The 23,148-nt window shown below is 37.3% G+C and overlaps 1 protein-coding gene across 1 annotated transcript in view; it reads right to left on the reverse strand.

Moving 5' to 3' along the window:
- LOC102191590 (solute carrier organic anion transporter family member 1B3) overlaps positions 1,457-23,148 on the reverse strand; it is a 75,719-nt gene continuing 54,027 nt past the window's right edge. The window contains exons 9-15 of the mRNA XM_005680797.3: positions 21,599-21,763; positions 17,617-17,812; positions 13,691-13,856; positions 11,052-11,236; positions 8,141-8,205; positions 3,664-3,781; positions 1,457-2,619 (exon numbers count right to left, since the gene is read on the reverse strand). Coding sequence (XP_005680854.1) covers positions 2,424-2,619; positions 3,664-3,781; positions 8,141-8,205; positions 11,052-11,236; positions 13,691-13,856; positions 17,617-17,812; positions 21,599-21,763 — 1,091 coding nt within the window. The 3' untranslated portion in view covers positions 1,457-2,423. The remainder of the gene's footprint in view (positions 2,620-3,663; positions 3,782-8,140; positions 8,206-11,051; positions 11,237-13,690; positions 13,857-17,616; positions 17,813-21,598; positions 21,764-23,148) is intronic.

Here is a 23,148-nt window from a genome sequence, read left to right on the forward strand (position 1 = left end):
GAATCTCTAGGTCCATCCATATTGCTGCAAGTGGCATTATTTATTTTTTTCCAAATGTATCTTCTTCATCATGGATTTAGGTTTGGGGGCATTGACTTCTTTCAATTTTATCCAATGTATAGTTTAACTATAGTCTTACATTATTTTGCTTCCTCGAAGACTTTTCTTATATTCTTATCTCCGTTGATTTTTCCCCCTAGAATCTGTATTTATGTTTAATAAATGAAATTGAATTAAAGGTTAATATTTATTCTGGATTCTTGGATCCTGAAGTAGACCAAATAATCTGTTGTATATCTGTTAATGTTCCTTTCCTTCACTGTACATGTCACATATAAATATAAAATTACCTTTTAATTTATGTAATTTTATAAAATTTTATAATTTAATCTTGTTAATGTTCTTCTTCCCCTTTAAAGTGTAACCTCCATGAGGTAGTGTCCTTCTTTGTTTATTTTACAGTTATATCTCATTTTAGCTATCAGTTTCTTGACATTCAATAATTGTTGAAGAACTAAATATTCAAGATACTGCCTTTATTTTCATGCAATGTTTTAAAAAGCAGCTCTGTAATTTTCTCTCTTTATTTTTTAATGAGACAAGGTCCCATTAGACCTGTCATATAGTAACCTTGCCTGTGGGTGATTTTTCCAAATTTCTGCTTTTTTGATTAATGAATCTTTCTTAGGTCTACAGTTTGACAACAGGTTAATATCTATAACTTCCAATGTAATCCTCAGATTCTAGCAAGCATTCACTTCGTGTGTCTTTGGTATACTCAGGGATATCATCTCCTATCATTTGGTTTGTTTTTTGTGTGTCTCTTTATCAAGAGTTCTATGTAAATTTTTAAAAATAATTTGTTTATTTATTTTTGGTTGTGCTTGGTCTTCGTTGCTGCACAGGCTTTTCTCTGGTTATGGAGAGTGGGGGCTACTCTCTGGGTGCGGTGTGCAGGCTTCTCGTTGCCATGGCTTCTCTTGTTATGGAGCGTGGGTTCAGGGTGCACAGGCTTCAGTAGTTGTGGCACGTGGGCTCAGTAGTTGCAGCTCCTGGGCTCTAGAGCACAGGCCCAGTTAGTTGTGGCACAGGCGCTTCGTTGCTCCACTGCATGTTAAATCTTCCTGAATCAGGGGTAGAACCTGTGTCTCCTGCATTAGCAGGCAGATTCTTTACCACTGAGCCACGAGGGGAGCCCTATGTGGACTTTTCAAAAGGGGAGGTCCAGGCTTATACCACAATGTTTAGAATCAGAATCTTGGGTGGGTGTATGATTGTGATTTCCTTACTTTATTTTACTTTACAATACTGTATTGGTTTTGCCATACATTGACATGAATCCACCACGGGTGTACATGCGTTCCCAAACATGAACCCCCCTCCCCCTTCCCTCCCCATAACATCTCTCTGGGTCATCCCCGTGCACCAGCCCCAAGCTAAAAACATGTTTCACAGGTGATTTTAATGACCTCTTTTTTTCATTTTAGCCTGAGAATAAAAACTACAGTTTTTAGCTTTCGTTATAAAAAGCTGTCATCACTAGCAAATGCAGTGTTCAGATATTTGTTCTCATTCACTCCACTTCTTGTCCAACCTGTGGAGGTGTGAAAGATGTCTCTTTATGCGCTAAACACAAACACAAAAAGCCAGGCAATTTTGGGACAGTTGGTAAATGATTCAGTGCAGACTCCATTTCTTATAGAGAGCAGACAAACAAAGTGAAGACACACCTTTAAATGGGCTTTGCTTTCTCAAGTTAATGTCAGTGTTTCTTAATCTACTTCCATGGACCTGAAGAAAACTTAATACAGCCTGTAATATGCTGACAACTGCAACTTGCAAATTTTTGATTAGCTTCAGTAGTATTTTAATAAGAGGTTGGAAGAATATGCATCAGGGGTTGTGTGATAGTCAAACACAATTTCAAATAATAAAATAATAAGGTCTGAGAAGTATATGACTTAATTCACAAATGACAGATGTCATGATAGCATAAGCCCTCCATTATAATAGACTTTAGGTTTGAATAAGATGGTCCAAACTGGTTTATTTGTAAGGTATCAGGCTTTTCTCCATATTTAGACTATTAATTTCTCTCTTCCTTTTTCACCTATACCTATTTTCTAGTCATTGGTTTTGTTGTACTACAATCATCTGAACAAATATTTTTTTTCTGTTACATATTAATTGTAACTTTCACTTTAAATTTGTATGGATCATGCATTCTAATCTTAACCACAAATGCATAATCATATGTTAACAACGAGTACTCTCATTTTTTCCCCTTTGGTTTTAGCTCCATCATTATTACAGAATGTGGAAATTGTCAGGGAAAAGACCAGGAACTACTCAAAAATAACATCCTACTCAATTAATACAATGTTAGTTGAAAACACAGCAGCAGTAAAAGAATTTTTTCTCCCCTAAATATGTGTTTCATGGTCCACTTTGGCATCATTAATTAATAGTCCTGAGTTTGCTTCATTCACGGCTTTTGTTTCATTTTCTGATGCCTTAATATCTTTCCCTTGGTATTTTTTCTTCATAGCAAAAATCAATACAACAAACAAAACAAGGGCTGGGAATTTTAAGCCTGTAGTCAAGCCAAAGAAAGTATGTCTGCAAAAAGAGAAAAAAGAATCCATGTATAAAACACTTTACATTGTTGCTCTCAGTATGCAGAAGACCTTAAAAAATGACGCTTGAAATCTTAGGTAGAAATACTGAAGTAGCTATTCCAGTGATTCTTTTGACAGGAACAGAAGAAGCCTGTGATTATTTTTAAAGGATGTTAACCACAGAAACCAAGGTTGGTTCAAGATCTGCCCAAGTGCTATCCATAAAGTAAAGGTGTGTTTGGAATGTTTAACTTTCTCAAAGACTGCTTAGCTCATGTGTAATGAGAACATATTTTAAAGGAAATGAAGTGACTGTGAGATAATCAAATTGAATCCATTTAGATTGAACCAGGAGCCTATGTTTACCTTATGGGCTTATGGTCCACAAGATCCTTGTAGTCTACTGAACATTCTTTACAACAACCACATAAAATTACCTAGCGTACATGATCTACTGCTGTGATTTTCAACTGGTTGACCATTAGAATCACCTGAGGAGATTTTAAAACTCTCATTCCCCAGGCCATACCCCCCAGACCAATTAAATTAAAATTGCTGAAGATAGGACACATACATTAGCATTTTGAGGGGATTGCCTGGTGGTCCAGTGGTTGGGATTCTGTACTTTCACTGCTGAGGGTGTGGGTTCAATCCCTGTTTGGGGAGCTAAGACCCTAGCAAGCTGTGTGGTACAGCCAGAAAAAGAAGAAAAAAGAAAGAAATTAGTACTTTTAAAAGCTCCTCAGGTGATTATAATGAGCAAGAAAAATTAATGACCACTGACCTGGTAGGTTAGGAAGCTCTTGTCTCATAAATTTGTTAACTAAATGTTGACAAACTTTATGCAAAAGATACTTTGAACAGTTATTAGGTTTAACTGAAAGTGAATGGAATCAGTTCTATAACTTTGAACTATTTATAAAGTTTATTAAACGGTGGCTATAGTTATTAATACTGTTACTACACTGAAAATGATATCTCATTCTTTAGGAATTAACAGAGTCAAATGAAAAAAAATTAATGAAGCATATTTATGACAACTTACCCATATAACAAGGAATTGTATATCCTGCAAGACCCTTGCTTCCCATAGTTGTTGATGGACCACTTCATACAAGCTCTATCAATCAGAGCTCCGAAATATATAGGAGCTGGAATTCCTCCTGTAACATCAGATGAGAAGATGTCAATGGAGGAGAATGTTTCAAAGGAAACAGTGACATTCCACATTGATACATTTTGAATTATGTAGAAGTTGAAAATTTTGGAGGATTCAAAAGACGCTTACTCCTTGGAAGAAAAGTTATGACCAACCTAGATAGCATATTCAAAAGCAGAGACATTACTTTGCCAACTAAGGTCCGTCTCGTCAAGGCTATGGTTTTTCCTGTGGTCATGTATGGATGTGAGAGTTGGACTGTGAAGAAGGCTGAGCACTGAAGAATTGATGTTTTTGAACTGTGGTGTTGAAAAACACTCTTGAGAGTCCCTTGGACTGCAAGGAGATCCAACCAATCCATTCTGAAGGAGATCAGCCCTGGGATTTCTTTGGAAGGAATGATGCTGAGGCTGAAACTCCAGTACTTTGGCCACCTCATGTGAAGAGTTGACTCATTGGAAAAGACTCTGATGCTGGGAGGGATTGGGGGCAGGAGGAGAAGGGGATGACAGAGGATGAAATGGCTGGATGGTATCACTGACTCAATGGACGTGAGTCTGAGTGAACTCCGGGAGTTGGTGATGGACAGGGAGGCCTGGCGAGCTGTGATTCATGGGTTTGCAAAGAGTCGGACACGACTGAGTGACTGAACTGAACTGAACTGAACTGACCCATTGATTTGGTCTAACTCTACTTAAGAATCAAGATTACGGGGACTTTCCTGGTGCTCCAGTGGTTAGGACTTTGCCTTCCAATGCAAGGTGTGAGGGTTTGATCCCTAATCAGGGAGCTAAGATTTCACATGCATTGTGGTCAAAAATTAAAACATAAAGTAGGAGAGATATTGTAACAAATTCAATAAAAACTTACAAAAATCACAGTTATTTTTTAAAAAAGGTTCAAAATTATTAGGAATCTCCAAAGCTCAAATCACATACAATAGCAAAGGCATCTTTTATCTACCTTTACCATGCCAACACACATAGGGAAAAAACGAGATTACATGTCTTTACATTGTTCTTCTTATAATACCAATTAACTTAACCCTGGTTGGCAAAAAGCAGAAAACTGTCAGTAAAACACAGAAGTTATGTTGGTCATATGTAATTTTTTTCTTAGGCAAGGACAGCTGAAATAGAAAGAGTAGAGATATAACTTCACAAGGAAAGTAAAAAACTCTGCTCAAATGCAAAGACAGATTTTTCAACTCAATTTTTAAGCAAAAGTTAAGGTGAATGCCAGGTTTTACCAGTGGGTCAATGGTAAAGAATGCACCTGCCAATGCAGGAGATGCAGTTTCAATCCCTGGGTCTAGAAGATCCCCTGGAGAAGGACATGGCAACCCACCCTAGTATTCTTGCCTGGGAAATCCCATGGACAGAGGAGCCTGCCAGGCTACAGTCCAATGGGGTCACAAAAAGAGTTGGATATGACTTAGCAATTAAATAGTAAACAACAACAAGGCTCCTGGTTGTGCTTAGTTCTTGCCTTAGGGCTCCACTCCCATCATCTTGGAGTCATTAGAGCCCACAATCATGCATTTTTCCCTCTATTAATTGTGTTCATTGTTAATACCTCTTGAAGCAGCCTGGGCTGTCCAAATTATAGACTCTGGTGCTGAATTTTGTTTCTGTTAATTTTCTGATCATAATGATGTCAAAGTCTTCAGTGGTCTGTCACCTAACCTAGTTTTTACCTGTAGTGTATGGTCTTGCAGTTTTCAAGGCTTTTCAGGAACACTTTTGTTGTCTTATAACAAAGTGCCCATCTGCTCTTGTTGTTATTGTTTAGTCACTAAACATGTCTGACTCTTTTGCAACCCCATGGACTGTACTGTGCCAGGCTCCTCTGTCCAGGGATTTCCCAGGCAAGAATACTGGAGTGGGTTGCCATTTCCTTCTCCAGGGGATCTTTCCAACCGAGGGACTGAATCCATGTCTCCTGCTTGGCAGGCAGATCTTTACCACTGAGCCACTTGTGAAGTCCATCTACTCTTACTGCTATTTTAATAAACTCTGAGATTGACCCCTAGTTCTAAGCATTGGTAATGGGACCAAAATTTTAGAGATATGCTGATTTTCAACTTCTATATTATTACATAAAAATGATAGTGATTCATAGTTTACACTTTTGGAAATTCCATTTACTTATGAAGTGAAGTGAAATGAATGTCACTCAGTTGTGTCTGACTCTCTGCAACCTCATGGACTATAGAGTCCACGGAATTCTCCAGGCCAGAATGCTGGAGTGGGGAGCCTCTCCCTTCTCCTGGGCATCTTCCCAATCCAGGATCAAACCCAGGTCTCCCGCATTGCAGGCAGATTCTTTATCAACTGAGCCACAAGGGAAGCACATTTACTTATAGTCAGTCGCAATTTGAGACTTAAAATGAGAAACCTCAGAATGTCAAGAAACTGGTGTCCGAGACAAATATACCTGATGAAAATTGGTAGAGAGAAACCAGGATTAGGAATTCTCAGGTTTTCACAAATCAAAGCCACCCTTTAATAAAGTAAAAATAAAAATTAAAAACAAACAAACAAAACCACCCTTTGTAAAATGAAAAATCAATTCAGTTCAGTCGCTCAGTCATGTCCGATTCTTTGTGATCCTATGGACTACAGCATGCCAGGCCTGCCTGTCCATCGCCAGCTCCCAGAGTTTACTCAAACTAATGTCCATTGAGTCAGTGATGCCATCCAATCATCTCATCCTCTGTCGTCCCCTTCTCCTCCTGCCTTCAATCTTTCCCAGCATCACGGTCTTTTCCAATGAGCCAATTCTTCACATCAGGTGGCCAAAGTATTGGAATTTCAGCTTCATCATCAGTCCTTCCAATGAATATTCAGGACTGATTTCCTTTAGGATGGACTGGTTGGATCTCCTTGCAGTCCAAGGGACTCTCAAGAGGCTTCTCTAACACCACAGTTCAAAAGCATCAATTCTTCAGCACTCAGCTTTCTTTATAATCCAACTCTCACATCCATACATAACTACTGGAAAAACCATGGCCTTGACTAAATGGAAATTTGTTGGCAAAGTAATATCTCTGCTTTTAAACATGCTGTCTAGGTTGGTCATAACTTTTCCTCCAAGGAGCAAGTGTCTTTTAATTTCATGGCTGCAGTCACCATCTGCAGTAATTTTGGAGCCCAAGAAAATAAAGTCTGTCACTGTTTCCACTATTTCCCCATCTATTTGCCATAAAGTGATGGGACCAGATCCCATGATCTTAGTTTTCTGAATGTTGAGTTTTAAGCCAGCTTTTTCACTCTCCTCTTTGATCTTCATCAAGAGCTTCTTTAGTTCTTCTTCGCTTTCTGCCATAATGGTGGTGTCATCTGCATATCTGAGGTTATTGATATTTCCCCCTGCAGTCTTGATTCCAGCTTCTGTTTCATCCAGCCCAGTGTTTCTCATGATGTACTCTACATATAAGTTAAATAAGCAGGGTGACGATATACAGCCTTGATATAGTTCATTCCCTATTTGGAACCAGTCTGTTGTTCCATGTCCAATTCTAACTGTTGCTTCCTGACCTGCATACAGGTTTCTCAAGAGGCAGCTAAGGTGGTCTGGTATTCCCATCTCTTTAAGAAAAGTATATGCCAACAATTTATTTCCCCGATTTAATAAAGTCACAGAATCTTTCAGTGTCTGATGTACACCCTGGAGTTGTTTTACAGATATCATACCTGCTTCCAAAAGGAAAAGCAAAATCTTGGAGTTGGTTTTGGGACATGAGTCTGCCTTCTCCCCAGATTGCTGTTTTTTTTTTTGATTAAAGCAACTTTCCTTTCTATCAACACTTGTCTCTGGAGTTTTGACTGGAGTATTGACTTTTGAGCAGGCAGCAGCCAAACCTGAGTTCAATTAACATCCATTCCCTTTTGCATTTTAAATTTCTAATAAAGGTTAGCTGCTTCTGGTTTACAGAACTAGTCAGTGGGACTGTGAAGTTCTGCATTTGTTGTTTGGCATGATCTGTGGGCCTTTGGAGCTGTTTTGAGCATTAAACCCCTCAGTGTATAGGGACAGCCCTCCACTCTGCATATGGGAAGAAATATCCCTACATCTTAAGTTAAAAATCTTTGGAGACCACTGATTCTTGTTTTAGAAAGGATATAATACAAGTGCAATGATGCCTTATTCTTACAGATTGATTTTACACAGAATTGACAATCAGATTTTCTTTTAGGTCATTTAGTTTTCCTTTATCTCATTATTTTTCATTTACCACAAAGATACAAATAATTTTTACTTATACCTTAAAAAAACTTTCTCACAATTAGAAATCAATTACATTTTAGTCTTTTACATGAAAAATTGTATCTGGAATTTATCATCTACATATTTATCATACCTAGTGTTCGAATAGTTAGTGAATGGAAACCCATGGCAAGTGATTTCAGTTCAGGTTCAACATTTCTGAAATAAGATAAAGGCAAAGAAACATTAAACATCCCTAAAATACCAAACTGAGTTAATATTAAAGCATTTTTCAGTGTCTTTCTTTATGATTGAATAAAAACCTTGAGGCAAAGCATTGACATTATTTATATTTTCAGTTGTCTTAGAAGGCAAACATCTGAATGATATTAATAGTTATTATTACTTTACTTATTCATTGTGTTACAAGTTCAAGACAGTTTTACAAACATTTTCATGTTTTATCTTTAGGAAATTCTGAGAGAGTAGTTGAAATAGAATTATGATATCTATGAAGACAATAATTTCATGTAATCTATTTAGTTGACATAGGCCATATGAGAAAGCAAATATGTTCATGCAGGTTTTTAGACTGAGTAGAATTCTTTTTTGTACCTTCTTTATATCATTGCTGTTAACAGAAAAGTTAACTAATATGTTTCATAGACAACAAAATATAACCAGGAAGATCAAAAAAGTTATCTATATTCTAGTGTCTAGTGTATTTAAATGTCATTTTAAAGGTAGTAAGTACATGTTTATCCTCTCTTAAAAATTAACTCAGTCTAGCATTTAGAAAGTTCTTTCCACAATTCCATTTTTCTATGTTCAGTTAACTAATGACATGACCATCTCTGATATGGTGAGCAATTAAGGCTCAAAAATTCTGTTTTTACCAAAATATTGATTTAACTGATACAAAGACTTATTTTTTTTCTTGGTTTGAATGACTGTATTCATTCAGAGATAAGCTTTGTCATTCAACAAACCTTTGTCAAGTGCCTCCTATGAGATTCTATGCTAGTCTTCGTTCTTGATAATAAAGAGATAAATCATGTTTCATAGTAAATAGATAACTTTGTTATTGTTTAGCCAATAAGTCATGTCCGACACTTTGCAACTCCCTTGACTGTAGCCCACCAGACTTCTCTGACTTGAGATTTCCCAGGCAAGAATACTGGAGTGGGTTACCATTTCCTTCACCAGGGGATTTTCCGGACCCAGGGACTGAACCCATATCTCTTGCATTGGCAGGTAGGTTCTTTACCACTGAGCCACCAGTGAAGTCCAACTAGATGCCTTTGGTAAGTCATTTAGCCTCTCTTAGCCCTAGTTTCCTTATTTTTTTAGTAGACTTATCTTGTATGTTATGAGGATCCAATATAGTGAGCTAGCCCTCCAATCTTCCATTTTCTTTACACAAAATTGTCTGTTAAGTCTTTTAGGAGTGCTACTGTTGAGTGAGATTCTCAAAAATATCCAAGAAAGCTTATAAAAATAAACAATATAAAAATTAAATTAAGCACAGCATAATAAAAATTAAACACAGCAGAGTTATTTATTAAAAGAGAAAATGAATTGAAAGGGGTTTTTGTCTGCTTTTTCAAAAGACCGGGACACTTCCAACTAGCTGAACTGAGGACCCACAACAATATACTTGAGGGCAGTGAAGCCATGCTAGCACGTAGAGGATCTAATGTTATTCAAGGAGGGGGTTTCTTCCCTGAGGACACAGGCATGAGGGAACCAGCAGTGACAGTTAACTAGTGCATTTAGCTGTCTCTCTTGAATACCAGAATTTTTAAAAAGGGCTTTTGGAAAGAGAGAGAATGCAGTTTGTTCTTGGTTGAACTCTCTGTAACAAGCGCCTGAAGTGTTACTTTTCATTGCTGTTAGTTTCTTAAAGGGTGCTTTTGGCATGCATGCCAGATGCAATGGAGGCAAAACTGAGATATTTGTTATGAACTTGTATTTTTACCCAAGGAGTGGGATAGTGGGCAGGAGAATTGAGGGGACTTGGAGACTGAGATAGTTTCTTCCTGCAAGGGGGCATGAAATCTTAGACAGCTCTGTGGAAATGATAGCTTTACGTGTTATAGTGACACACACACACACAATAATGATCACAGACACTCCTACATTCTCATGCATACACACTCATAGACCCCCATGCTCACACTTACATGCATGTTCTCATGCATAAACACATCATTGTCATGTAAAATATTGTTCACTGCAGTGTGCGTCCTACATCAATCTGTATGGGAACAGGTACTTTATGTATTTTATTCACCATGGATTATTCCTCATCAAATGTGGTTTAAATATTTGCCTGATCAATGAAGAAAGGAATAAATTCTGCTCATATATGTTTCTTTTCTCTATGAGGGTATTGGAGAGACTAGGTCAAAAGCCATTCTTTTGGCTGGGATTAAAAACTGGAATCTCATAGACTGTTTATATTAGTTTGTCTGCCTGGTTCCCACATTTTTAAAAATGAAATAAATAGGTGATTCACTCTGATAAGCATCTTAAAATTAGAAGTTCTTTTAGAATCACAACAGGATTCTTCCACATTGAGGCAGTTGTCAATCAGTCTCTGTCTTACAATTCTTACTAAGAGAAGAAATTTTGTAGTGGAGATCAAATTTTGTAGATTTTGTAGTGGAAGAATCCAAGGCAAAATTATTAATAACCATGGCAGTGAAGTAGCACAGTAATTCTAAGAAAATACACTCAGAAAATATAAATGTAACAAAATCTGAATTTGATTTCCAAATATATTATGGAAAAATATTTACATTATTAGGTATGTTTATTGGCTAATATACATAAGTGAAGTTGCTCAGTCATCTCCAACTCTTTGCGACCCCGTGGACTGTAGCCCACCAGGCTCTTCTGTCCAAGGGATTCTCCAGGCAAGAACACTGGAGTGGGTTGCCATTTCCTTCTCCAGGGGATCCTCCCGAACCAGGGATCGAACCCGGGTCTCCTGCATTGCAGACAGAAGTTTTACCCTCTGAGCCACCAGGGAAGCCAAACCCCCTTTAAGAAGTCATACTCACTTAAAAATCAGCATGATATTTGAGGTGCTTCCTAATGCAGCAGAAAAAAGGGTAAGTATTTGCACTACTATGTAAATATAAAATTTTCTTCTACAGTCATCACTTTTCGGGCATTCACCCAACTTCATCGAGTTATTTTTGCTCTGGAAACCATTCTCTTCCACACAACTACAGTTATGAAACACCTAAAAAATAGTTTTTGAAATATTACAGAATATATTTGCAAAATATGACTGGGCTATAAATATATTCCTTTATATTTAAAGACATCTCACTCATTTAAGCTAACATATTTACAGTTTTAAAGAAAACATTCTAACAATGTTAAGTATTGAAAGGCATAATAATTTTCTGGATTCCTTTATAGATAAAAAAATATTTTATTAATTTTCAATCATCCTTAAATTAAAAATTAGGAAAGAGTATAAAAAAAAGTAATGTCTAGAACTCTGTAAATAATTTTCTTATTAATATGAAAGTTTAGAATATTTCTCTACTACTCACTTTTATTTTCTATAGCACACTTAACTTACTCTCTTTAGCAATTTCTATGATGTGGGACGATCCCTGGGTAGGAACTGTCTAGGGAATCCAGAAAATATGGTAGTTTGGGAGGAGCCAAACCCAGGACTAAATCCACCCACCAGAACGTAGCAGAGGTCAAGGCAAAAGGAACCAGGCAGAGACGCTAGAATTATGCTTTGGCTAGCAAACACACCGTTCGATTGCATAGTGACAGATTATAGGATAAATAATGCCATTACCCAAGAGGTTCAGCACAGCAAAATACCCTAAAAGTTAGGGCTCAGCAGGAGAAAATTTAGGAACAAATGATTTTAGAGACTTACTTTAGCAGGCAATTTATGTGGCTAGATGGCTTTAATAAATTCTTTTCTGAGTCTAAGCTAAACCAGCATTTAAGGGAAGTTTGAACCCGTTAATGCCAAAGACAAAATACTGAGGGAGGAACTGAGGAAGAATTTGAATCCATACTTATTTGATGACCGAGTTTTACCTTTTTACTAAGTATAGTATGGAGAAGCTCTTTATATAGCAAGCCCATTGGTCAATAAAACCAAACTTAGGTACAAAGAACATTGTTTTGAATGATTAAGAAGGGATGAAGTATTACTAAGAATTTGGCAAAAGACCCTCCCCAGTGGTCCCCGAATGATAAAATCATTGCTAGTTTTAAGATGTTTTCATAGTAGACAGATCTCTCTTTAGGATTCTAATATCATGTCACTTCCAGCCCTTCACGCATGGACATGGTGGAACAATATACTAAAAGGGGGCACTCTTAGTGAAAGGCACTATAGCCATAAATATGAGATGTGGTTTTTTTTTAAATGTACAGTCTTTGGGGAATTTCTGTGCAAATTTATGTTTCAGCTTCAAGGAACCTAGGTTCTTCAAAGTCCTTGTTGCCATTCATTTATGCAATTAGCATGACTATTAGCAAGAAAAATGATGAAAAAAATTTGAAAAGCAAAGACAAAAGGATGTGATAGAGAGCAATGATCATATTGGATGATATTGCAAACACTGGTGATAGGAAAAAAGGCCCAGGAAATGAGATATTCAGTGGATTGGAAGTGGAATGGATAACACCATGGATGAGGCCCAGCTGTTGGAAGTTACCTAGAGGACTGGGAAGAACTCATAATTTGCATGGAAGGGGATATTTTTAGTGAAGAAGGCAGTGGCATTCCTATGGGAGATGTTAGCAATAGGTAAGCAGAATATTGTTACCTTGGATAGGAGAGAAGTGCCAGTTTTGAAAAAAAGTCAAAATTAGAAGTGAAAAATTGGACAGTCAAGTGAGTTGCTGTTGCTGTTAAGTCGCTTCAGTTGTGTCTGACTCTGTGCAAGCCCATACATGGCAGCCCACCTGGCTCCCCCGTCCCTGGGTTTCTCCAAGCAAGAACACTGGAGTGGGTTGCCATTTCCTTCTCCAATGCATGAAGGTGAAAAGTGAAAGTGAAGTCGCTCAGTCGTGTCCAACTCTTAGCGACCCCATGGACTGCAGCCCACCAGGCTCCTCCGTCCATGGGATTTTCCAGGCAAGAGTACTGGAGTGGGGTGCCATCACCTTCTCCGCCCAGGGAAACTAGTAGAGGGACAACACCACCTCACCACCCTTCAATTTCTTGGGAAGTCAAAGGATATTGAGCTTAGACATAAGCTCTCTAGAATCCATATGCAAGACAGCACATAAATGGCTGTTCATCTAGCTTGACAAGGGATTGGCTCAAGACTTCCGCTTAGCATCTGAAGGGTCGAGTACCTCCAACCTAATGGAAATCATATCGTTTAGTCAAATGAAGTGCTTCTTAAAGATCTAAGTGTTCTTAAATTTCAAAAGGCCATAGTCTTATAAACATAAGAAGAAAAAGTGGGAGTATTCGCCTGAGAATTCAAGCCAAGAAAAACCTGTTGTGTCTCAGGCAGGATTTTATGTGAGGCTTTGTTTACATACTACAGCCATCACAATGACAAGCAATAAGGGGAATCTTTTTCTATCTCTTTACTGGGGACATTAGTTGTAAAAACATCTGGCACATCATTATCAAAGTTTAGTAAGTTACATCAAATCTGCAGCTTTGATTAAGGAGGAGAAAGTAAAAACTAATACTCACAATAGACTTTTTGCTGCCAGTGGAAGACGTGCACCCTGCTAAACAAGGTGATATGTAAGTTATTCCATTGCTCCCACAGAGTGGTTCCCATTGAGTTGGGTCACAATTGCAGTCTGAGTTGCAATAAGAAAGTGGTACATTTACATGCGATGCCACTGGAGTATTTCTGGAAATATATGATAGACATTATTAGAGGGAGAAGAGAGAAAGAAGGGGAAAGAGGAAAGAAAGATGAGGAGGAGAAAAAGAGGAGGAAAGGCAAAGGATGAGAGAGGAAGAGGAGAGGAGGAGTAATGGAAAGTGTTGTCTTTAAATCAGAGAAATTTTGCTTTTGCTTTTCCAAAATGACAAAGTTTATTTTTGGTGCTTATTAACTTTCTCACCTTTTATTGCTACCCAGACACTATTTATTATGTAGAAAAAGTAAAACATAAAAAAGAGACCAAAGAGGGTAGGTCTTTACAAGGCTAATAAAAATTTACTTTAAAAAATCACTTCGTTTTTCTGAAAATGATTCTGTTCAGTAGTGTCACGGCATTAGGCTAAGGTTCTTCGCAGCTCACTGTAAAGTCCCATGAATCTGTGAATGTTACTCAACTACTCTGAATTTCAAAATCTATACTTTAACTACAGAAGAAAATAATTCAACATGGACAAAGGAGAATACTTAAGGATCAATTTTTTAAAATCAAGAGCAATATAATCAATTGAGAGAGACTAGAAAAGCTTCATAAGAAACTACAGCAAATTTTATAATAATTTCCTGTAAAACATAGTTGTGTTTATGAAATATAATCTTATGGCTATATTTATAAAACAAACTATTTGCACAGCTAATTTTCTGACTACAGATTTTTTAAAAAAAATCTTTTTTTTGGTAAAAATCTTGGTAAATTACTTTTGAATGAGAAAATACTTTTCACAAAGGAAGAAAAAGGTAGACTCAGAAATTCTGTAATCAATAATTTTACTAAAAGCATCTAATGTCTAATCCTGCTTGGAGACATATAACAGATGGGGAGTAATTTAGCATAATGATTAATAACCCAGTCCAGACATTTCAATTAGACAGTCCTGTATCCCCATTAGGTCTGCCACCTCATAACAATGTGACTTCACTTCCTAAAATCAGTTTTGTCATTTGTAAGTCATAAATTGTTATTGAAATTTGTTTTGGAAAAGTATTAGTTTAGCTGTTCTCAAACTTTCTGTTCTCAGCAGTGTTTTCACTCTTGAAAAGTATTGAGGATCCTAAAGGTTTTTTCTTCAAGCAGGTTCTATTTACTGATATATATATATATATATATATATATATATCACATATATATACACTACTAGAGATTAATAGCAGTAAAAAGTTAATACACAAGAATGCATGAGTGCATACATCCTTAGCCATCAGACTGATATTATTGTTGCATATCTTGTAGCCTTAGAAAATATCACTATACATTCGCTGGAAACTCTTTTCAGCACTTTGTAATATCCTAAATGGGAAAAGAATTTTGCAAAGAATAAATACATGTATATGTATAGCTGAATCACTTTGCTGTACACCTGAAACTAACACAACATTGTTGATCAAGTATACTCCATTATAAGATTAAAAAAAAAAAAGAAAATATCACTAGATACTCATGAGGAAAAATGAAAAAGGAAAACACTATCTTGTATTAGTATAAAAATAGTTTAGAATTTGTTGGCCCTCTGATAAAGTCTATAGGTTCTCAGACCACATTCTGAGAACCTCTGCACTAAGTCATACTTTAAAAATTTACCCCAATGATTAACATTTCATAAATGCTGCATATGTACATTCTGTTAATACTCATCACTAGAGGATGAGTTTCATGAGGGCACTGATATATCTTGTAAATATTGATCTTTAAGGAGGCACTTAGTGCAATTTTACTGAATTAAAAATCACATAGAAGTCTGGCTGCCTTCTTTGACTAGACAGCACTGTTATTGTACTGTTTTCAGGGAACTGACTTTAGGTTAAAACCTATATACTTGTGATATGTGAAGTAGCATCATCTGGAGTCACTGATTGTTTTCAAACAAGTCAAAGTTTCTCCAGGTCTCAACTAGAAAAGGAAGAGGATACAAGAGGGTTAAGGTGAGGTGAAGTCGCTCAGTCGTGTCTGACTCTTTGCGATCCCGTGGACTGTAACCTACTAGGCTTCTCCATCCATGGGATTCTCCAGGCAAGAATATTGGAGTGGATTGCCATTTCCTTCTCCAGGGGATCTTCTCGACCCAGGGATTGAACCCGGGTCTCCCGCATTGGAGGCAGACGCTTTAACCTCTGAGAGGGTTGGGTTGTGTAATCTCCAGGGTTCTTTTCCCCCTAAAGTTCAATGTTCTAGGTACTCTGTATTTTGATTTACCAGAGTGAGTGATAATTGATAGGAATATTTCAACAACAAAGAGGATGAGGACAGAGTGGGGAGATAATTCAAGATTAAGTTGGCGAGCCTCTAAAAATAAGATGATGTTAAGTGAATGTGGGAAGATTGAACAGGTTCAAATGGACACCTTATAAGATCCAGAGTTTAAAAACTCAAAGCCAACAATAAGCAGTGCTAAGAACCATGGTTACTAAACTATGATCCAGGGATCTTTACTTGTTATTTGATGTGAACTTTCCTAAACCAAAATTGTTGGTTATATTCATGAGATGACAATACATCTTCATAGAATCAGAAAATACATTGGTAGAGGCCAGAGGTTTGGGGTGGAGGGCATGGGGAAAGGCAATGGGGAACTAGCGTTTAATGGGGACAGCGTTTCAGTTTAGGAAGGTTAAAAATTCAGGAGATGGATTTGGGTGAGATTTGTACAGCAAGATGAATGTACTTAGTAGGCACTGAACTGTACAGCTAAATATGGTTAAAATAATGTGTTTTACACTATGTGATGTTTAACACAATAAACAAACCAAGAAAGCTGCACAGGAAGCTTGCCCTTGATTTGGGGTAGAGATCATAGTCTTGGTGGCTCAGATGGTAAAGAATCTACCTTCAAGTCAGGAGACCCAGGTTTGATCCCTGGGTTGGGATGAGCCCTTGGAGAATGGAATGGCAATCCACTCCAGTATTCTTGCCTGGAGAATTCCATGGAGAGAGGAGCTTGGTGGGTTAGAGTTCATGGGGTTGCAAACAGTTGGACACAACTAACATTTTCACTTTTCACTGTAGTACTAGCTATACTACACAACGTGTGATAATAATGAAAATTAGAAGTTTTCTAGGCCTAATATACTATTATATGTATAGAATATTAATTCTAGTGCTAATAAAGATAATACCAGAAAACATAATGGGTTTGCAGAAGAGGAGAACTTGGAACAATACAAGAGTTTTCTTATAAAGATAATTGTTAAACATCAAAATTAACTGCAGATAAAGATTGTTCAGTCACTTTTGGAAAATGTCATTTATGTTTCTCTCATGAGTCATCCAAGACCGTAGTGGTTAGGACAAAGAGTTTTGGAGTCAAAATTTTCAGATTTGAGTCAGAATCATATAATCTGTGTCTCTCTCTTAAGTTTTGCTCTTCTTATCTATAAAATATTGACAAAAGTACCTATCATTCATTGTAAACACCCCATAAGTAATAACAATTTCTATTACAGACTATGTAGATTTTCTTTTATGTATCTATTTGTTTAAAGAATTTTATTTTATATTGGAGTACCGTTGATTAACAATGATTTGCTAGTTATAATTTTTCTTTAAGGAGGGAAAAAATGGATCTTAAGAAATGAATCTTTTGAGATCTTAAGAGATGTTTTAAGAATTTATAAGTTGACGGACCTCTCAGCTTAAAGTTTAGTAAAGATTGGTATCTGCCTTGCTTTTCTTATATTCTCTTACATTAAATAGCCTACATGTTGTGTGATTGATATATTGATATATACAAACCCATCATAGGTCAGAGTTAGTCCGGCGACTGATTTGTTTTCACAGATTAGTGCAAAATTTAGTAGATGAAATAGGAAGGACATCAAATGGGTACAAAGTGAAAATTTGGCAATTCCAACCAGGGTAAACTTAAACTTTTTAACAATAAATCCTCCTGTAAACATTCCAGCTGCCAAAGATGGTATGGTTATGAATCCTAGAAGAGAAAAAAAATGTAATTATGTAATTATATAAATATGGTTATCCTGAATGTCTTTATGTGTGAAATGCTATCTATCAACCAAATTAATCCAATCTTATTATTTCTTAAACAGAAGACTGACAGTCTAGGATGAAGGTAGAGGACTAGTGTACCATGTGGAAGAGACAAAAATAATTTCTCCCTGCTGATGCTAAAGGTTTAGCTTCCCAGTAGCAAAAGTCAGGAACTGAGAATATCTGTATATCTGAACATATTGTTTCTATAAGGTACTTTTTGTTCTCTCCCTGGAAAACTACAACAAAGTATCATCTTCCTGACTCTGAGACTTTTTATCCTATCACATAAATCCTATATATTTCTTTAAAATGAGGATTTCCTATCCTTAAAAACTTACTATAAATTTCCCAGTATTTTAGATTTGAATACTTAATTTCTCTTCTTTATTCATCTAAACACACATATGCCCTGAGGTGATAAACAGGCCTGTATATGGTGTCACGAATAACTGATTCCCCTTATAACTTTCATTTCATAGTCCTGCAAGATTTGTTAAAGATGAAGATTCTTTTAACAAAAAAATTAGGCTGAGAACCTTATTAAGAGTTAAATTTATAGTTTTAAGTTCTCCAAAATCACTGCAGATGGTGATTGCAGCCATGAAATTAAAAGACACTTACTCCTTGGAAGGAAAGTTATGACCAACCTAGACAGCATATTAAAAAGCAGAGACATTACTTTGCCAACAAAGGTCCGTCTAGTTAAGGCTATGGTTTTTCTAGTGGTCATGTATGGATGTGAGAGTTGGACTATGAAGAAAGCTGAATGCTGAAGAATTGATGCTTTTGAACTGTGGTGTTGGAGAAGACCTTTGAGAGTCCCTTGGACTGCAAGGAGATCCAACCAGTCCATCCTAAAGGAGATCAGTCCTGGGTGTTCATTGGAAGGACTGATGCTGAAGCTGAAACTCCAATACTTTGGCCAGCTGATGCAAAGAACTGACTCATTTGAAAAGACCCTGATGCTGGGAAAGATTGAGGGCAGGAGGAGAAGCAGATGACAGAGGATGAGATGATTGGATGGCATCACTGACTCGATGGACATGAGTCTGGGTGAACTCTGAGAGTTGGTGATGGACAGGGAGACCTGGAGTGCTGCGGTTCATGGGGTCACAAAGAGTCGGACATGACTGAGTGACTGAACTGATCTGAACTGAATTGAAGTTCAATAAGAACATCGTACACAATTATTATTTTCTTGTTTACTTATGACCTGTTTATATACCTCTTGATAAATATAACTGCTGTTGCTACTAAGTCGCTTCAGTCGTGTCCGACTCTGCGCGATCCCATAGACAGCAGCCCACCAGGCTCCCCTATCCCTGGGATTCTTCAGGCAAGAACACTGGAGTAGGTTGCCATTACCTTCTCCAAAATATAGCTTTAACTTATAAAATATTAAGTCTCTACAAAGATCGGGGCTCTATACTGGGCATTCTACTGCTCTTCAGAATCTTATATTGGGGGTGTTGCTGTTTTAGTCACTAAGTCGTGTCCTACTCTTACAGCCCCGTGAACTGTAGCTCACCAGGCTCCTCTGGGATTTTCCAAGCAAGAATGTAGGCGTGGATTGCCATTTCCTTCTCCAGGGGATCTTCCTGAACCAGGGATTGAACCTGTGTCTCCTGCATTGGCAAGTGGATTCTTTATTGCTGAGACACCAGCAAAGACTATATTGTGGGTAGGGAAAGAATAATATGAGGAAACCTTTCCTTCATAAACAAGCCTTCATGTATCATTGGAAATAGATACTGTAGCTCCCCATCCCACAAAAGCCTCTCTAAAATATGGTATTTTTGTTTTGAATTATGTAGATATCAATGATGTATTTACATTGATTTTTCTTTTGGAAACAACACTGCCCTATTTTTTATAAGTATTTGGATCCTAATTCAAAGTTCATGAATGATGGGAGTATAACAGTCACATTAGGAAAGGATTTGCCTCATGATCTCAGCACTAGATTGTAAGATCCAGTTATACAGATATTGTAGCTACATGGATATTCACATTCACATGTAACTTTTCCTTCAGGAATTCACTTCCTCCAAAATTACTTGAAGGCCTCCCTGGTGGCTCAGTGGTAAAGCATCCACCTGCCAGTGTAGGAGATAGAGGCTCAATCCCTGGCCCAGGGAAATTCCACATGCCATGGAACAACTACGATTGCCAACATCTGCTGGATCATGGAAAAAGGAAGAGTTTCAGAAAAATATCTTCTTCTGCTTTATTGACTATGCCAAAGCCTTTGACTGTGTGGATCACAATAAACTGTGGAAAATTCTGAAAGAGATGGGAATACCAGACCACCTGACTTGCCTCTTGAGAAACCTGTATGCAGGTCAGGAAGCAAAAGTTAGAACTGAACATGGAACAACAGACTGGTCCCAAATAGGGAAAGGAGTACGTCAAGGCTGTATATTGTCACCCTGCTTATTTAACTTATATGCAGAGTACATCATGAGAAAGGCTGGGCTGGAAGAAGTACAAGCTGGAATCAAGATTGCCAGGAGAAATAGCAATAACCTCAGATATGAAGATGACACCACTGTTATGGAAGAAAGTGAAGAGGAACTAAAAAGCCTCTTGATAAAAGTGAAAAACGAGAGTGAAAAAGTTGGCTTAAAGCTCAACATTTAGAAAACGAAGATCATAGCATCTGGTCCCATCACTTCATGGGAAATAGATGGGGAAACAGTGGAAACAGTGTCAGACTTTATTTTTTTGGGCTCCAAAATCACTGCAGATGGTGATTGCAGTCATGAAATTAAAAGACTCTTACTCCTTGGAAGAAATGTTATGATCAACCTAAAAGCAGAGACATTACTTTGCCAACAAAGGTCCATCTAGTCAAGGCTACGGTTTTCCCTGTGGTCATGCATGGATGTGAGAGTTGGACTGTGAAGAAAGCTGAGAGCTGAAGAATTGATGCTTTTGAACTGTGGTGTTGGAGAAGACTCTTTAGAGTCCCTTGGACTGCGAGGAGATCCAACCAGTCCATTCTAAAGGAGATCAGTCCTGGGTGTTCATTGGAAGGACTGACACTAAAGCTGAAATTCCAAAACTTTGGCCACCTCATGTGAAGAGTTGAGTCATTGGAAAAGACTCTGATGCTGGGAGTGATTGGGGGCAGGAGGAGAAGGGGACGACAGAGGATGAGATGGCTGGACGGCATCACCAACCCGATGGAGGCGAGTTTGAACAAACTCCAGGAGTTGGTAATCGACGGGGAGGCCTGACGTGCTGCGATTCATGGGGTCGCAAAGCGTCAGGCACGACTGAATGACTGGACTGAGCTGACCCCACAACATTTGAGCCTGTGCTCTGGAGCCCAGGAACCACAGCTACTGAGCCTGTCTGCTGCAACTACTGAAGCCTGCACGCCACAGAACCTGTGCTCCACAACAAGAGAAGTCACCGCAATGAGAAGCCCACACACTGCAGTGAAGAGTAGCCCCTGCTCACCGCAACTAGAGAAAGTCCTTGCAACAGTGACCCAGCAGAGCCAGTAAATAAAGGAATAATATTATAAAAAATAACATGAGATGCAACTTCAAAGGTAGAACAATGGTAATATCACAAAATGGATGGATCTGATAAAATTTGAAAGAAAGAAAACTGTGTTTAATAAAACAGGAAATTGCCTTCACAACAAAATATAACTTGGAACTCATTTACTCGGTAGTTTGTCGTTTATACAGCAAACATAAACAATGGGTCTTACCAAGCAAAATGCTCGTCTCAGATGCTGAATTGCCATACTGCTGCTCTACGTATTTGAACACATAAGTAACAGAACCAATGTGGCTGCTGGCTTGTAGCAGTGTCAAAAATAATGTTAAAACATACAAGGGATTGGTAAGGATGCTTTTCAAGGACTGGAGGAAACCTATAAAAACATCAAAAGAAAGAAAATATAATGCAGCTTAAATATACATAAATATCTTAATCTGGTAAATATAATTTATATGACTTAAAATTCCATAAATATATAGCACAAAAAGTCAGAATACTCTGCAGTTCCACTGCCAGCAGTTTTCTTAAAATATATTGCTTCCATTCTTTCCTTATGTACATTCATATTTTTATGAATAAACTAAATAAAATGAACTACTTATTTTGTTCATTTTATTCCCAAATAGGATCAAGCATACATGCTGTTTGTTGTAGCAAGTTGCTTATTCACTTCGTATTTGACTAATAGCACTCTACCATAGAACTGCATACATGTTAGTTCATTTATTCATTTATTTAACAAATGTTTGGGTTTTGATTGGGTACCAGGTAATATGCTAGGCACTGAAGGAATAAAAGCTAATGAAATGTCTCTTATTTATTAGCATTTAATAATATAATGATTATATTAATAATATAATTAGTAAGTAGAAATTTACCTTAAAAATAGTATAAACCCAAAGCTCACAAAAATAGAATACTAAGGTTTAAAATGTAAGTTTAATTTAGTACCAGGACTCAAAACTCTTTTTCTGGTATATAGTGTCTACCATAAAATACTGCCTCAATAATTCTGGCAGTATTAGCAATCACCTTTATTAAAGAGATATTGTGTCTCAAATGACATTTTGACAACAGTAGGCAAAAACCCCATGCCTATAGACAGGAGTGTAACAAATCCATAATTTCTATACCTAGCAAGAATTATGTGATTTCAGTCTGTGATCACCAGGTTAACCAGCTGCAATGGGAGGTAAAGTGAAAAGAACTACTTAGGAAAACAGTGGGAAGTATCAAAGTCTAGCAAGACTGAACAAGATGTCGTTCTGGAGAGATGGATGGTATGCACTTTGAAAGATCTTGTGCTGTAGAACTCTAAAGGTTTCCATCAAGCATGGTCAGAATCAAACCTTCTATCCAATGGTAATTAAGAAATAGCTCCATCTGCTTATGATAATAAGAAAAAAGATTAGGGCAAAGGACTTAGAAGAGGGAAGAAGAAGATGTATGGAAATATATAGCAGGAATAAATAATATTTAAAATTATTAGGTCAAAATGCTAAACTTTGCTCATGGGACTCCCCAGTCAGGAAGAACCATTGACTTGTGATGCATTCTATGTGAGTTGTGATATTTGATCAAAAGAAGTAAGACATATAGGTTCTGCAAATCATTGAATTTTTGAGGTGACTAAGAACTTGGACATCATTTGTACTTCTGCATAATCATGATTCATTATGTGACCTCAATAACTCGATCAATAAACAATGCAAGTGACATTAAGCTGATTATTTCAGAAAGAAATTGCTCCATTTTTGG

The sequence above is a fragment of the Capra hircus genome, chromosome 5 (genome assembly GCF_001704415.2).
Source record: "Capra hircus breed San Clemente chromosome 5, ASM170441v1, whole genome shotgun sequence".
Lineage (NCBI taxonomy): Eukaryota > Metazoa > Chordata > Mammalia > Artiodactyla > Bovidae > Capra > Capra hircus.